The 18,189-nt window shown below is 41.8% G+C and overlaps 2 protein-coding genes across 5 annotated transcripts in view; both read right to left on the reverse strand.

Moving 5' to 3' along the window:
- The window catches only part of LOC111857265 (MICOS complex subunit MIC26-like), a 152,656-nt gene that overhangs the window by 39,964 nt on the left and 94,503 nt on the right, over positions 1 to 18,189 (reverse strand). The window lies entirely within an intron of this gene.
- On the reverse strand, positions 4,272 to 8,401 carry mtif3 (mitochondrial translational initiation factor 3). Of its 4 annotated transcripts, none has more exons than XM_023837900.2 (4): positions 8,341 to 8,401; positions 7,525 to 8,004; positions 7,260 to 7,411; positions 4,272 to 5,901 (listed from the first exon to the last, which is right to left on the reverse strand). In XM_023837900.2, exons 2-4 carry the CDS (start codon positions 7,991 to 7,993, stop codon positions 5,680 to 5,682), a joined length of 843 nt encoding a protein of 280 aa, XP_023693668.1. In that variant the 5' UTR covers positions 7,994 to 8,004; positions 8,341 to 8,401; the 3' UTR covers positions 4,272 to 5,679. The 4 variants fall into 4 exon arrangements, with proteins under 4 accessions (XP_023693668.1, XP_023693667.1, XP_023693669.1 ...); XM_023837899.2 differs by having other exon boundaries at positions 8,157 to 8,375; XM_023837901.2 differs by having other exon boundaries at positions 8,314 to 8,367.

Genomic DNA, 18,189 nt, shown 5'->3' on the forward strand with positions numbered 1-18,189 from the left:
CTGCCAATATTCCTGTAGCAATTTTTAAAGTGTGATGCCAAAAATGCTAGGTGTGTCCACAATTTTGCTCACAGTGTATTTCAGTGGCTGGTTAAACCGGCTGCACCTGCATCTCCTGCCGCTTGATGAAAAGTACTGAGCTGCACACGCTACACATTCCACAATATTTGCAGGCCATGTTGGATAAAAGCGGCATAAGAAATAAAAAAATGTTATGTCCAGGCTTCTTCTGAATGTTTTGGAGTAGCTGCCTGAGTTTAATCGACAACACTGTCATCTGCATTGCTGCCCATCCGCCACTCTGCTGGTGACTCTGTCTACTTTGCAGTGACGTCTCTTGGTCTGTGCACGGGCATTTTTACGTGGATCCAAGGCCTGCACTAGCAGCATGTAATTGGATGTGACGCTTATTGTGCTAAAATGGGATAATGAGCAGCTAAATGCTTGTGAATGTGTGCTATGAAAAATCTGGTCATGTGAGGCCTGAGGGGGGTTACTGTAGACACTGAGAGCCGGTCGCCAGGGAAACCAGCTCACATGAGGGTCACATGAGGGTCACATGTCACTGGTCATGGTGGGTGGCTTCTAACCCTGACCCACAATAGAATGGAAAGTCGACTGAGGTACAAACGTCAGCACACACCACTGAAGACCACAATTCTGCATCAAGTGTTAAAAGCCTCTCTCCAACATGGTCATGCGAACTACAAATCATACACACTATAGTGATTATCACTCAGTTTGGGTAAAATAAAAAAGTCATGCTTTATTTATACTAGTGGGTAAAATTTTGGAAATACTTCCAGTTTTTAGAGATTTCAAAACTTTATTCAACTGTTACTCCAGTTACTTATTTAATTGTCCAATATATATGTGTAAACATTCTTTGATTGTTTATTGAGTTTTAAGTGTGATGCCAGAAATGCTGGATGTTGCCACAATTTTGGCCACCAGTGCACCATTTGAACAAGCATGTCAAGTCTTGAAGGTGTTTTCACATATCCCATCTTGCTCTCCTTTGTGTGGCAAACACTCATATAGAGGTAGATAATGATTGTATTTTGTTTCTGCGCTTATTCAGTTATATACTGATTGGCAACATTGAATGAGACTCATATATGCTGAAAACACATGCGCACTCACAAGCATTAACACTGAAATTGACACAAGCATCTACAATGTGTTGAGTTTTGCATCTCCCTTTACACTTTAATTATTTAATCAGTGTTTTTATCCAAAGTGGTGAACATTTTTGAGAGAAAACAGGGAGCTGGTTGGGGTTAAGGACCTTCCAATCACAGGCACAGCAACCTGACCCACTGCCCTGTTTATTTCCTGTTTGGCTCAGCAGTAGAACAGCTGACACACCTCGCTTAAGAGAGTTCCAGAATGATATTATTGTTGTTGGCAGACATGGTGGTCCAGCATCTCAGAAACAGCCAGTATCCTGGGATTTTCACACTCTGTGATGTTTAATGTTTACTGAGAGCAGCGCAATAATAAAACATCCAGCCAGTGGCATTTCAGTGGACATAAACATGCCGTTAATGAGAGAGGTCATAGGAGAATGGCCAGACCATAACCGCTACAATAAAACATACCAGCTTAGTAAAACTGTGGCATGCAAAAAAAAGTTTCTCTGAAGGTACAAATTACCTACCCTTTTAGTGGCTCAGGAGGCAAAAGTGGGTCCTCCCTGGTACTATCTGGGTGTCCCTAATAAAGTGGGTCCTCCCTGGTACTATCTGGGTGTCCCTAATAAAGTGGGTCCTCTCTGGTACTATCTGGGTGTCCCTAATTAAGTGGGTCCTCCCTGGTACTATCTGGGTGTCCCTAATAAAGTGGGTCCTCTCTGGTACTATCTGGGTGTCCCTAATAAAGTGGGTCCTCCCTGGTACTATCTGGGTGTCTCTAATAAAGTGGGTCCTACCTGGTACTATCTGGGTGTCCCCAATAAAGTGGGTCCTCTCTGGTACTATCTGGGTGTCCCTAATAAAGTGGGTCCTCTCTGGTACTATCTGGGTGACCCTAATATAGTGGGTCCTACCTGGTACCATCTGGGTGTCCCTAATAAAGTGGGTCCTACCTGGTACTATCTGGGTGTCCCTAATAAAGTGGGTCCTCCTTGGTACTATCTGAGTGTCCCTAATTAAGTGGGTCCTACCTGGTACTATCTGGGTGTCCCCAATAAAGTGGGTCCTCTCTGGTACTATCTGGGTGTCCCCAATAAAGTGGGTCCTACCTGGTACCATCTGGGTGTCCCTAATAAAGTGGGTCCTACCTGGTACTATCTGGGTGTCCCTAATAAAGTGGGTCCTCCTTGGTACTATCTGGGTGTCCCTAATAAAGTGGGTCCTACCTGGTACTATCTGCGTGTCCCTAATAAAGTGGGTCCTCCCTGGTACTATCTGGGTGTCTCTAATAAAGCGGGTCCTACCTGGTACTATCTGGGTGTCCCTAATAAAGTGGGTCCTCCCTGGTACTATCTGGGTGACCCTAATAAAGTGGGTCCTCCCTGGTACTATCTGGGTGTCCCTAATATAGTGGGTCCTACCCGGTACTATCTGGGTGTCCCTAATTAAGTGGGTCCTACCCGGTAATATCTGGGTGTCTCTAATAAAGTGGGTCCTACCCGGTACTATCTGGGTGTCCCTAATAAAGTGGGTCCTACCTGGTACTATCTGGGTGTCCCTAATTAAGTGGGTCCTACCTGGTACTATCTGGGTGTCCCTAATAAAGTGGGTCCTACCTGGTACTATCTGGGTGTCCCTAATAAAGTGGGTCCTCCCTGGTACTATCTGGGTGTCCCTAATATAGTGGGTCCTACCCGGTACTATCTGGGTGTCCCTAATTAAGTGGGTCCTACCCGGTAATATCTGGGTGTCTCTAATAAAGTGGGTCCTCTCTGGTACTATCTGGGTGTCCCTAATTAAGTGGGTCCTACCTGGTACTATCTGGGTGTCCCTAATAAAGTGGGTCCTACCTGGTACTATCTGGGCGTCCCTAATAAAGTGGGTCCTACCTGGTACTATCTGGGCGTCCCTAATTAAGTGGGTCCTACCTGGTACTATCTGGGTGTCCCTAATAAAGTGGGTCCTCCCTGGTACTATCTGGGTGTCCCTAATTAAGTGGGTCCTACCTGGTACTATCTGGGTGTCCCTAATAAAGTGGGTCCTCCTTGGTACTCTCTGGGTGTCCCTAATTAAGTGGGTCCTACCTGGTACTATCTGGGTGTCCCTAATAAAGTGGGTCCTCTCTGGTACTATCTGGGTGTCCCTAATTAAGTGGGTCCTCTCTGGTACTATCTGTGTGTCCCTAATAAAGTGGGTCCTCCCTGGTACTATCTGGGTGTCCCTAATTAAGTGGGTCCTACCTGGTACTATCTGGGTGTCCCTAATAAAGTGGGTCCTCCTTGGTACTCTCTGGGTGTCCCTAATTAAGTGGGTCCTACCTGGTACTATCTGGGTGTCCCTAATAAAGTGGGTCCTCCTTGGTACTCTCTGGGTGTCCCTAATTAAGTGGGTCCTACCTGGTACTATCTGGGTGTCCCTAATAAAGTGGGTCCTCCTTGGTACTCTCTGGGTGTCCCTAATTAAGTGGGTCCTACCTGGCACTTAACTTAGAATACATTATAGAATAAAAAAGTGATCACTGAATATTTGGTTACAAAAACCCGCATTGCAGCTGAAGTGCCTGATTAAACAGACTTGTTTCATCCATATTGCAGCAGGTAAAATCTATTGTTTTCAGTTTAACATGCAGTGACAAAGAATCTGTGGCTACAAATTCCACTCACTTTACTGGTCATTCTGTAAATTCCATATTTGGCCCATAGAGGTCAGTGTTGAGTTAAATTCCTGCCAGGGTGAAACCTTAATTGCTTCTTTCCAGATGACCTGTAAGATTTAGGAAGCAAGTCCTTCTGCTTAGGTCACAGGAAGGTCATTGGTGGCATCCCAAGATTAATCTATCTCAGGGTCTTATGGACAGCTTTTGATGAAATGATATGGTAAACACAGAATAAACCTTGTATAGAAGTACAGCCAACAATATTATGGACAGTTTGTAGTGGACAAACACTGAGTCTAATGAACTTGTACTGAACTAGTACTAAATGCAGAATCATCTAGATAGCTTCTATTGGAGCAAACACAGAATCTTGCAGACAGTTTGAACTGGAGAAAAACAGTTAAACAAGTCTTGCTGACAGCTTATGCTACATAAATACAGTAAGCTTGGGATTCTACAGGAATACTATGCATCAGGCAGCAGAGGATTAATAAAGGCTTTATTAGAGCTGAAGCCATCTGCATAACAACAGTAGAGCGTATAGCCATCTGGCTCTGAGCCAATGTACTGACAGAGCCTGAAGGAAAAACAATCACTGTATTACACGCACACACTAACAGTCACATACACATTCACGGACTTCATTCTCTAAAATATGCACACACAAACACCTGCATAAAGACCAACACAATCTACTGCACAATGGTATACATTCCAACATAGATGAGGGAGCTTGGGAAATAGAATCGTTTTTTCTGTGGTTCCATAGTGGTTAAGTCTTGGGGGGTATTCCACAAAGCAGAATTTCCCAGTTAGCTGGATAACTTAAGCCAAACGTGAAATCCTTCCAACAGGGACATTCCTAATAGAATTCTAAAATTTGGCTTAAGTTGTCTGGCTAATGGAAAAATCCTGCTTTGTGGAATATTATGTAGCACTGTAGTAAGGAGGCACCTAACCACCCTAGTATCACACGAACTCATGTCAGAATTCATTAGTCTAATGGATCCAACATATATTGAAGACTGGACATTCTTCCGGAGAGACCACATAGTTATTGGACACTCATATGTGAGGAGGTCCCTCTCACAATGACTTTGCCCAATAAATCAAGTCAAAAATAATAAAATCCTCCAGATGATCAGTGTACCCTTTACCAACATGCTGCCTGCTCTCAGGATTTTTATCGATCCTCCTAAGCTTAGTTGTCTGCATGTCACAACCAAGTGCTTAAACATATTCACTTTTTCATGTAATTGTTTCACTGTCAATTTTATTACATTTCCAATGTTTTTTGTGTATTACCTCCTGCACCCCAATGTGCTTGAGAATAAAGTGTCAGTTACAGAAATACAACATCCTGAAGAAAAATTGACATGCAGGTTTATTCAATGATTTATTTATAGATAAATCTTTTATCTTCATAGTTTCATAATATTAAAAAGGACTAAATTACTGAACTTTTTCTTTATAGATAAAACTGTTTTCTATTAATAAAGCGCATTATTCTGGGGACTGGATGGTCTACTTTATTAATACCGCAACCTAGACTTAAAACCTTTTCCAAAAAACAACATTCTTAAATGTTAACCTTCAGTTCTAACTTAGAACATCAATAGGTAGATGGAATTCATTAACAATTCAGACAGCAGGTATGGGGGTTGGTCCACACGAGCTGTACAGCCATGGTACAGGACACAGAAAAGACGGGTCCTGGGGCTGATGTATGATGCACCGCATTCACCTCTCTGCCACGGCACAGGCTCAGAATCCAGCCGATCGAGCTCCAGAAGAAGACTGGCCACTCATGTCTCTGCTGTGACAGCTTCCCATCCAGCATAGATCCACACATAAACTGTCTGTTTTGCACACTTTATTGCAGAAAGATCACTACTCTGGAGATGACTTCACCACAGGTGTGGACTGATCAGAGGCTGCAGGACCAGACGGGTCTCTCTCCAATGGGGTCTTGGACTGTTGCAGCTCCTTTTTGGATGGGGGTCGCAGGATGCACATAGCTGCCTTACCATCCCGGATGAGCTGAGGCCGAGACACAAAACCAAATCCACTCACCAGGCCCTGCACCATCTGCTCCAGCTCCAGCTCCAGCTCCTGAAGTCACAAGACAGTACATTTGTGTCAAAAAGCATCAGCACTCCTAGATGTGGTCTGTACAACAAACAGCACAGCTGTGTCTATTCAGCAGCCCTTGACCCAGCCCTAGTGGATATATCCCAACATAGATGTGCAAGTTTATAAAGTTGTCTTTTATACCCAACTGTTGATTATAAATAATCTTAGGTTATTGGTGAATGAGCCTGTACACATCCATCCATCCATTTTCTGAAACCGCTGAATCCCAACTGGGGTCGCGGGGGGGACCGGAGCCTATCAGGTGATCAAGGGGCGCAGACGGGAACCAACCCCGGGCAGTCGCCTATACACCACAGGGCGGATACACTCACACAACTACAATTTAGACTCGCCAATCAACCTATCCTGCATGCTTTTGGACCGTGGGAGGAAACCGGGGCCCACCAGAACCAACGCGAACACGGGGAGAGCGTGCAAACTATGTCGAAATATGAAATTAGAGAACTATTACTAAACATGGTATCCATAAAATCAAAAAATTTTAATTGTTTATGAGCTTTCCAAATTCACATTCATATAAGGTATGAACAGAGATGCAAATAAATAGTCACAATGTACAGTGGTGCCTGCGGTTCATGAACACAATTTTTCCCATAAGAAAGTATTGAAATTCGATTAATTTGTTCACAAGCCTATTGTTGTGTTGCGTGCTCCAACGAGCAGGAAAGCAGGTGAGAGGAGCTGGTGATACAAGCAAATGGGGTTTATTCACGGGACTGGAGACAAAACCGGGCAAGACAAGAACTAGACATTACGAACGTCAATGACAGATCTGACGGGACTGGACTCGGACGCGGACTAAGTACACAGGACAGGCTGGAATTAACTAGAAACAGGTGGGAACAATCAGGAGTCGACATGAGGTAATGAGGGGGCGTGGCACACAAGAGGATCGTTCGGAGCTGAACGTGACACCTATCAAATAATTTTTGTTAATTTTTTGTTTTTTTTTTATAGTAAAAAATATAGTGTGGTGACGGACAGACTGAGGCATCGCAGGAACAGAGAGAGACATGGAGACCAAATTTTGTATGTGAACCAATGCATTTTTTCACTACATTTTTGGACGCGAACCAAATTGTTCGTAGACCACAGCGTTCGTGAACCACAGGCACCATTGTATATACAATTGGGTCATATTGGTTCAGGGGTTGCAAATGTTATCCGCAAAAGGCCAGTATGCATACAAAGTTGCAGCAAAAACCCACATATAAAACGTCCCTTTCTGGATAAGATTACCCACCCCTGAATTAGTTGATCTGGACATAGAGGAAAAATCCCAGTAGGGTGAATGATGTCAGACAGGGAGTCCTCACCAGAGGCTCTGTGGACTTGCTGTTCCCTCTCCGAACAGTGAGGCGCACATGGTGCTTCTTCTCCAACCAACCCTGAACCTGCTTCAGTTTGGTGTCCAGGTCATGGTGGCTGATGTCTGTGGAGAAGACCAGCTCCTTCATGACCACAGGGCCTGTACGGGGTCAAGGAAAAGAGGTGGAGCTGTGCAGCTGAGAAAAAATACTACATAGCTGTATACACAGATATACAGACACACAACGGGGTCTGTGATGGCCAGGCACACACCTGTCCTGTTTTTCTGCTTCTCCCGCAGCATTAGTTGTTCCTGATGAATCTGCTTCCCAGTCATCAATCTGTACACTGGTGGCTGCTGGTTCTGGTCCAGAAGCACAAGCTTGAGGCCCTGCTGGTCCATGAGCCGTACTACATCTGCCCTGTGCATGGTGCCGAGGTTTTCTCCAGAGGCCCCTATCACCTGCAGGTGGCGATGATGAATTTTCCGCCCAATGCTGCTCACAGTGTTACGTGCTCGCGGGTCTTGCCGCTGTCTGCCAGACGGACCCTCTTCTACTACACTCCCCACCCCACCAGTGTCTGTAGAGCTCTGACGGAGCTGCCCAGTGATACTTGTTCTCCACAGGAAGCTGCCCAGGTTATTAGACGCATAGCGTTGTGGAAACACTTCTGGCCTCCAAAGGCTGAGGGGTGAGTGAAACAGCTGCACTACTGCTTTTCTCCACCTTAGCACAGACATGCTGACAGGAACTACAATAACAAAGGTTAACAGTCAATCCAGGACAGATACATATTACACACTCTGTTATGTAGCAGACAACCTATACAGTAATTTAGTGATTTAAGCAAAAAAAAATAAATCGTACAACAAAGGGAAAGCTGTTTTCCCCAACATGAACCACCTTGGAGCCACGCTTTTCTTAATTATGTTGCAGCACGTTGATTTCTTAAGTTAGACGAGATGCAAAGTCCACAATATCATTATATAAAAAGACGTCTCAGTGAAACAACACTAAAACGAACAAAGTAACATTCGTAAATAACTTAAAGGGACATCACCCTCCAAACGTTACTGGACAGTCCCACCTGTACATCGAAAGTCTCACGATGATGACGAAAGAGGTCGCACAATTATGACGAATCAAGTCACTTGGTGATGACGCAATGTTTCTCATTAGATGTATTTGAATAGTTTCGCTGTGGTTTTGGCTCGCCGTACCGAAGGCTGCTGCGATGCTCCAGTAATTACATAGCGGCGGATTTACAGAGACAAACCGCTGTTGATGATCTGCTTTACATATTCCTACGGTAGCCAGATTTAGCATTATTTTTTCACTGACTTGTATCGGAAAGATACAGATTTGCGCTTTGGAGTCTATGACATTTACAGATTGACAAAATTAAAGAGAAAAAAGAAGGTTTTTTACCCATATTGATTCTTTTATAAAACCGTAAGAAGTATTTGACATACACGAATACATTTCAAATACATATTAATATTACAAATTTCGAATCTCGAATAAAAAAACAAAAACAAATTGTGTGTTTTTAAGAATTTACTAGGTCTTTTTTCGTAACCCGTATATAATAGTATGTTAATCTTTCGGTAAAGGTTTCAAAAATGTATAAGCTGCCGTTTAAATATATTAATTAACTACTAACAAGCTCTTGTGTTTATATACATTTAAGAATAACTTGGTTGCTACATTAGTTTCGTCATGAATTTTAAGCCGTTTCTGGTAAAAAAAAATACTAAATGTATACAGATGTTTTCAAAATACGAAATGTTAAAAATATTTTACTTGAATTCCTGTTTTCATAATATAAAATGTGGTTTTAAAGCTAGTAAATTCAGGTTATAATTATCGAAATTATACAAGCAAAACAAAGTGTCTATAGATGCAACCTTCTCTTTATTTTGGTTGTTACTTGCATGTGATAGTATTGAAATATAAACGAAACCACATATTGGATCCACACATAGCTTGCCGTGAGAATTCATCTGAGAACTAGATACGGGAATCACAATAGATACTAACAAAAAAAGCTGCAATACTAGAAATGTTATGTTACTACAGAAATAAATTTGTGCCGTTATTTTTTTTATGTAGGAGCATTTCGTATTATTCATTCTAAAAGAAAGGGACGCTTTTTTATAATTAAGTAATTGGTTTTGGTAATGGGAGCATATTAATATATGTATGTGTGTTTTTAGTTAAATCACCTAAATAACTATCTTGAACAAGGAGTCACCTGTAAAATACATCACTAGCAGGTGTGTGTTGTAGCTTTTTGATGTAAAAATTTGATACCTTTAAAATGAAAAGAGTACTTTAAGTTCCATAACTGCAAGGCTTTTGAAGTATAGCAGTGTTATCAATGGGCAGAGAATTTTTGTGCAATTTATGTTTTAAAAAATAAAGATTTCAGTGTATTGTCAATAAATAAATAAATAAGGTCATCAAATAAGATATTATTAGTCACTCCTTCAATAAGGACAGAATTTGGTAAAACATCTTTCTCTTATTATGCACCACATGTCTGGAACGAACTTCAAAATATCTTAAATCTAGAGTCTCTTCCATCTCTCAATGTTTTTAAAAACCTTTTAAAATCAACCCTTACAGAACAGTGCCATTGTTTTTAATTTTATTTGGTGCCCTTATGTTTATTTTTCATTATGTGTTTTACTGGTGTGATGTTATTGATTTTTAGCCTGTGTCTTGCTTTGATTTTTTTTTTTGGTGATACTTGTGTTCTTGTAGTTGTTTGTTTCATTGTTTTTATTGGTTTCATTGTATGTGGTTGTATGTCTATTGTCTTCGTATTTTTGAGGGAATTGTGTTTTGTAGTTATATGTTTCATTGCCTTTAGTGAATTTGGTAGTATGTCATTTGTTTTTAGTGTACTTGTAACTAGCCGCCATTCTTGGCCAGGACTCCCTGGAAGAAGAGTTATTGTAACTCAATGTGACCTTCCTGGTTAAATAAAGGTTAAATAAATAAATAAAATTGTATGAAAACTCGAAGTGGTTCATTGGCTGTAAAATGTCACAAAAATGTGACATATGTATATGTTCGATTATCTAATGTAATAATATTACTAATTACTAATCCACACCTATCAAAACAGGAAAGCAATTACTGCTTTTGCATGCTCACATTTACCTCATTGCTCTGGCAGTAAAGCTTCTCATATGAGTTAAGAAGGGAGACAAGCTGCTCTTATTCAAAGAGGCTTTTAGTAGTTTTATCAGTGTATTTTGTGGGAGATTAGTGAAGAGAAAAGCCGACAGTGGCGCAAACGCTTTCTAAAGCTTCTGGAGAAGATATTTTTCAAAAGGAGGGACAGGAATTAATTTTTATGAATTTCTTTATTGGTGGATTCTAGCCACAGTGATACAGATAGTGAATATAGAATATTCTTTATATTCTGAATGTTGGTTCTTTGCAGTGTTTTGAACTTCTTGAAAAGTAGTTTTAGAAAAGCATTCCTACATTAGCGGACCTTTAAAGCAACACCCCCGACCCGGGCCCACATCCTTTGGAAACAGTAAATCTAGAGATTTTACAGTCAGATGAACAGCAATAGATTAATTTGTTTAACGCTTCTGGGTACAAAAGAAGTCTAATCTTTGCTTTCTTCAATGGCTTTAACCTCAGTGTCAGAGTCTGCATCGCAGTCACCGTCACCTGCCCTGCCACAGGTGCATCGCCATCCCATCCCACACTCTACCAGCATCACCCCCCCCCCTTCATGTGGCTACAGGAAGTGCAGAAAGGAGATTGATCAGAGGTCATGGGGGAGCTGGTTACCATGTCAAGTTCACGCTGGGTTTGAGGTTGAGCTTAAACCATCAGAAAGAGTCTCAGCTTCAGCAGGGAAGAGCAGAGGATAGTGAGATGGAGAAAAGTGGCTTTATCTGTGTCTCACTAGGGACAGAAAATTCTGCAGCCAGAAGGAAGGACAGACCAGCTTAAATAATGGAGAAAATGTTTTGTTTAGCTTATGAAACCTCTGGCTAATGTGCTTGCACTAGCTCTTTACAAAAGGAAGAGAAAAACTGACACAATAGATTTGTTTGAACCCAGAATTCTTTCTTCAAACCTGTCTCTCGGGGGCCTAACTGCACCCATTCAGTTATTCTACTCTATTGCATCGACTTTAATTTACTTTTTGGATATACATGTAAAGTAGTAGCTGCTCTTAAATGTCCTTCTTCATTACAATTTTTGTGATGTGGGTAATAATGAAAGACTGTCATGTGGGCCTGTTTCACAATGTTGTTTGAGGCAACCGCACAATACAATTAGGAAGATGAACCATTCAGACCGAAAAGCTTCAGTTACAATGCGAGTTGTAGGGACATCAACTGCCAGTGTTTAAGAAGCCCATTTAAATAACTTCTTAAAAGATTCTTTAGAAGAGAATGTGGTTTGTGAGCAGCAGGTGGATGATTGTACATGGCTGACTGCCTTGGAAGAAAGGGCCCCTCCCAGAAAGAGCATTCACAGACAGAGTGTCAGCTTCCTCATTTCCTAATTAGCACGGTGCCGCTTCCTCGCGTTAGCATGTCTCCAGCAGCCCGACAAAACCCTAACTTACTACAAGGCAGCCATTCTCTCCTCTTGTGAAATGGACATTTCTTTGTAATTCCATTTCTTTCTTTCACTTTGTCTCATCTCGCAATTCATTTTACTGATTATATCCTAAAGTTCTCAGTTATAAACTGAAAATGTTGCGCAAAATATAGTGTGCAACATTATCACATGACGGTAAATGCATTCAGTACCAAAGTATTGCTAAACAAATAGCTTACCGATATTTATGTAAAACGTAACATTTCAGCCTCGATCTGCTTTGATGAGTCATATGGTGACACTTTACTTGGCAGCACACAAGTAATATACTATTATGCTATTACATATGTATTAATTAAGTACAAACTAAGTTACATACCGATCTCATGTTAATTCGCCATTAATGAATTTGTTTTTTCTCAAGCAGTTACTGTATTTGTTACTATATCTGTTAATTCTGCAAACCTATGTGAACTACTGAAGGAGCTACTGGAGGAACAAGTAAAGAGTAACACAAGTTAAATACTGATCTCAGTATTGTTCAACATTACTGAATTGTGACGCATCTGTTAAGTGGTGAATATATTTGTTCATAATTTGTACTTCAGTAATAAGTATTTGTGCCCCATAAAGTAAAGTGTTGCCGGTATATGTTACAGTTTACTCCTTATAATAGACTATTTATTTCTTATTATGGACAACAGACAATGAATGTGGGATTTTTTTGTCACCTGCACCATAACTTGATACCTCATGCTTAGTTACTTAGTTGGGGTTCTTTTTAAATTGCAGTGTGATGTGTGACTGTCATGCTACGTGTGACAGTATTTCAGTGGCTTTTGAAAGTTTAATAATTGCCCAGTATAGGTGAGTCATGTGACCCATGCTAAAACTATCCCATTTACAATTGAATCATCAAATTCCCACGACATATGTATCTTTGTCAGGAAATAGAAGGTGAAGTTACTGTTAATATTAGTTAAAACCTTTCAAGTACAACACCCCCAGCAACCCCAAGTTAAGGTTTGAGTTCGGGTCTGTTTGTGTGAAGTTTGCATGTTGTCTTCATTTTCCTCTAGTAGTACAGAAACAGGTGGTTATGCTAATTATTCTCCCTTAGCTGCCCAGAGCACATGACTGTGCATGTGCCCTGTGACAGACTGGCATTCCCTCCAGGGCACGGCTGCCTATCCATAGCCCCCCAGGACAGGCTCCAGGCTCTCCATGACCCTCAGCTGGGTAATTGGTATGGATGGGCTTAACAAATGTCACCACACTCAAAGCAGAGAGCTAGTGTTGTAGTGGTTTATCAGCTGATCAGCAACATGCATCCTATAGGACTGGCCTACAGACATAAGATAAACATATGCTTATATGCAACAATGACTGCTTATGAAGGAAAACATACCTAATAGATTATTTGCCAGGTATTTTTAACACTGTGATGGAATTTGAAATGAGAGGTAATTTCGTACCATTTGGTATCCCCCCCCGATTGATGTTAGCTAACATATTAACTAAATCAGAAATTCATCTTTCCCACTGAGGCATGAATAGATACACACGCTGGTATCACAAGTGACACACACACACTGGTGACAGGTAATACACACATTTACAGGTGACAGGTAACATACACATTCATTGAAAATACAGGTAACACACATACACACACTGGTATTACAGGTAACACACACCTGGGTATCACAAGTAATATACATACACACATACTGGTATCATAAGCAACACACACACACTGCTGACACAGGTAACACACACACACACACTGCTGACACAGGTAACACACAGACACACAGACACACACACACACAGGTGACACAGGTAACACACACATACACACACACACTGGTGACACTGGTAACACACAGACACACAGACACACACACACACACACAGGTGACACAGGTAACACACACATACACACACACACTGGTGACACTGGTAACACACACGCACACACACACTGGTGACACAGGTAACACACACACTGGTGACATAGGTAACACATACACACACACACAATGGTGACATAGGTAACACACACACACACACAATGGTGACACAGGTAACACACACATACACACACACACTGGTGACACAGGTAACACACACACTGGTGACATAGGTAACACATACACACACACACAATGGTGACACAGGTAACACACACATACACACACACATTGGTGACACAGGTAACACACACACACACTGGTGACACAGGTAACACACACATACACACACACACTGGTGACACAGGTAACACACACACGCACACACACACACTGGTGACACAGGTAACAAACACACACACTGGTGACACAGGTAACACACACACACACTGGTGACACAGGTAACACACACATACACACACACACACTGGTGACACAGGTAACACACGCACACACACACTGGTGACACAGGTAACACACACACACACTGGTGACACAGGTAACAAACACACACACTGGTGACACAGGTAACAAACACACACACTGGTGACACAGGTAACACACACACACACTGGTGACACAGGTAACACACACACACACACTGGTGACACCGGTAACACACATACTGGCACATGCTAATATATGCCTTGCCTTCAGTGAGAGACCCAGAAGCTCCCAACAGTGCAGGCCTGGCATTTACAGCAAATGCCAGCCCCAGAAACTCCCCAGAAACAGTCCAACTCCCCAGAAATAGCTTAATGTTCCTGCCACTGCATGAAGCTAAGACATGTTAGCCAGGCGGCTTGGATGATAATTCTTTGTGAAGCTCACACTCATACTCATCTGATGAATCTCTTACTGGAATATGTTTCTAACTGTTTTTAATCCATATAAAATCAGGGCTAATGCTTCATTAGCAAGTATTTTTACATAATGATCCTTACGCTTCAGTCATAGATTTTTTTATTAAGGTAATTATGGCACTCTAAAGAGATGAGGTCTCAAAGGTCTAATTACTCCAGTGCATGCTGGGAAATAGTTTCAGGTGGCTTTCAGCAGGTGGCCTACAGGTTAGAGGCAGACGCAGGGCACCCAGAGGCGGGTAATTACTGGATGAATTTCACTTTAATAAATGTTGAGCTACATTTGGAAATGCAGATAGCAGAGCTTTCTTCCTAATGGGCGCCTTGCTAAAGCCACTTGAGCAAGGGAATGATCTGAAAGAGGGTTTAATTAACGCGTGCTCTGTGATCCAGCTGAGAGGCAGACAGAGGGGGACCGGGAGAGAAATGGAATGAGGGGGGAGACGCATGGAAATGGGGGGAAAACGGCGGAAAGTGCCAGCAGCCATTATGTCTGCGGCAGCTGTAGCTAAAAAAATGTGACTCGAACTCCCCCCTAAAAAAAAAAGTATATACGCTCACGCTCACTCATTCTGACACACGATCTTTAACAGTGAACTTTAATATGGTGATAGTTGGGTGGATAATAGGTAACAGACCGAACCCCCCCTAGTGGATGCACCCCTGACAGACTCCTTTCAGAATAAACTTATTGCTGACACACGTGACACCCTCAGGGCGCACTGAAGCCCCATGAAATGTCCTGGATCACACGTTGCCTTCGCGAAAAAGGCCGCATGCCAGAAGACACCCCCTTCTTATCTGCACTTCTCGTCATCATCGTCATTACATTGCGGGAATAAGCACGGCGGATTGCCTTTAGATGTCTCCTCTCCGCTTGTTCAATCGGACTCGTCTGGCCTGCTGGCTTTGTGCTCCTCCACACTAAAACAATCGTGGAGTGTGTAGGGCCCTCCTGGCCGCGCGCGGGTATGTTTACCTCCACTCTCCTGGAGCTAAAAGCCTGGAAACGGGGCGGTAATTGCCCAATTAGGCCCCTGGCCACGCGGGAGGCAGCGAGCCTCCACACTGCCGGCCCGGATAATTGTGCTGAAAGCAAACGAACGGACGGCAGACAAACAAGCTACTAGAAAATAATTACTTGGAGTGTTTCTTTTCAGTACCTGTACAGCGGATTTCATTATAGTCAATAGCCCCTAAAGCTGCTCAAAATGCTGGTAGTTGTCATTTTCATAGAGACTTGATAATGACATTAATTTGTCTTAATGGGCAGCTCTATTGTTATAAATAGTAAAATGAGCTGAAATTGTCTTGGCTCTGCTGGCGGAAAGGCCTCCAGCGGCTTCCACCGCGCTCCCGGCAGACATGAGGAGATAATTTGGTGTGCGCTTGTCAAATTTCCAATAATTTGTTATATGGAACATGAGTAATGCTAGTACCATTAATGTTCATTTTCCTGTAAATTCATTACTGCCCTTTTTCCTTTTATGTTTTTAATGCTTATGCCATTTTTCTCTGCCTCAAGTGGTTACACAAGGGCCGACTGAACACAAACACGCACAAACATACACACGCGCGCAGTCTTAGACATACGGCCGTTCAGCTGCTGTCACTGACCTACGCACACAAAGAAAGGTCTGCTGATCCTTTAACAAATTTCTATTTTGATGCAGTACAGATTTGGTAAGAAGCTAACCAGAAACGTTAAGCTACTTTTATTTATTTATTTTTGCCAAATAATTGTATTAATTTTATCTTATAAGGGTCAGGATGTTTTATTGTCATTCCAAAACATGTTGTCCATGAAGGGAAAGAAATGAGGTAAACAGGGTTAGTAGCAATAATACAATAGAAATAAAGTCCAAAGAACAGTACAATGAATAAAATAAGGTAATAAATACATAAAAATAAAATAGAATAATGACATTAAGATAAGTAACATTAAGAGAATATGACTATGAATACAAAGTGAGCAGGTGTGGATGTAGTAGAGATTATTGAGGTCTGTGCATGATAAAGTATATGTCACACTGGCTGAGGAAGCAGCGACATGTGTGTGCAAAATGACAGTAATAAAGTGCAGCAGTGAGGTTAACTATTGCAGCAAAGCCCTGACATGTAACGATGATGACGAATAGCAGCATTACAGCATGGGTGAGAATTGGATGTTGGTGCGAGTACCATCAGTGTTGGTCTGGTGTGTTTCATACTGTTTACTGTACTTGTGTGTTCATTTCCACCCAGAAAGTTCTAATAAGGTTGGGGGAAGACACATGCATTTACACAGCAATAAACAGAGAGACACAGACCCACATGCACACATAAATTCACGCACAGCCATAGGGTCCAGTGAGTTTCAACATCATGCCAACTATCAACCACCATTTTCGAAAGCATTTCGTCTTTCATAGCCGCTATTCTGGAGCAGGGTCACGGGGAAGCGGAGAGGCGCCCCAAGAATCACAGTGGCTCCAGAATTCCAGCTGTCCATCCATGCCAGTGCATCGCAAGACACACGCTAGTCACAATCACACAATAAATGCAACTTAGAGGCATCAGTTTGCCTAACTGCATATTTTTTGACTGTGGGAGGAATGCGGAGAACCAAGAGGAAATCCATGCATGCATTGATAGCCCAACCCTAGAGGTCAAGGACTGCAGTGGTACGTACAGACCCATATGGAAATGTTGTGCAAAAATATTATATGACTGTAATGTGTTTTAACCAAATCATATAAGCTCTTCATATGACATTCAAAATAAACATACAAGTTCACAACTGTTCTATTTGTGCCCGTCATGGGCTGATCCAATGTAAACTCTTGCATAGAGTTTACTACACTAACCATAGGCTGTCTAAAATTTTCCCTAGTGTGGATGATGCCTGTAACAGATGTGGTCGGTCTCCTGCTGACCTGGAACATATGTTTTGGTCATGCCCAAAATTGACAAATTTTTGGTCTAAAATATTCAGTACATTTCAAAAGGTGTATAGTAATGAGATTACCCCACATCCCCTCTCTGCGCTTTCGGTATCCCTTTTAAAAATGGCTTGCCGTCGGTTGCCCGACATGCCATGGCATTTTGCACGTTGCTTGCAAGACGTTTAATTCTCCTGAATTGGAAAGAGGTTTTGCCCCCTTCGTATAATCATTGGATAAAAGAAGTATTCTTTAATTTAAAATTAGAGAGGATTAGATTTTCCCTTGGAGGGTCCATGAAAAAATTTGGTGACACATGGAACCCTTTGAGGTCATTTATAGATTCCTTGGACATAACACCTGGAGAGTGCGTTACATGAGTGCTTGGTAATTAAATTAAATTAAGTTTATTTCTATCATCACCACTTTTCCATAGGGGCCCTTTTTTTTCTTCTTTGCTCTTGTCATTAAATTTTTAATATAATTATGTGTGCATAATATTCCTTATTGTTAATTATATTTCTTCATAATTTGTTGGGGGGGGGGGGGACTAGGGGGCAATAATGAAAAAGAAAATGGGCATGGCTCTTTTTGTGCC

This window comes from Paramormyrops kingsleyae, chromosome 24 (assembly GCF_048594095.1).
Source record: "Paramormyrops kingsleyae isolate MSU_618 chromosome 24, PKINGS_0.4, whole genome shotgun sequence".
In the NCBI taxonomy this organism is placed as follows: domain Eukaryota; kingdom Metazoa; phylum Chordata; class Actinopteri; order Osteoglossiformes; family Mormyridae; genus Paramormyrops; species Paramormyrops kingsleyae.

What these genes read in the sequence shown, in the direction of transcription:
- mtif3 (XM_023837900.2), bottom strand. Translation starts at nt 7,993, where the DNA reads ATGTCTGTGCTAAGGTGGAGAAAAGCAGTAGTGCAGCTGTTTCACTCA. An exon ending in GAAGCAGAAAAACAGGACAG is followed by an intron (nt 7,412 to 7,524) that starts GTGTGTGCCTGG and finishes GACCCCGTACAG; the next exon opens with GCCCTGTGGTCATGAAGGAG. An exon ending in GCAAGTCCACAGAGCCTCTG is followed by an intron (nt 5,902 to 7,259) that starts GTGAGGACTCCC and finishes TTGTGACTTCAG; the next exon opens with GAGCTGGAGCTGGAGCTGGA.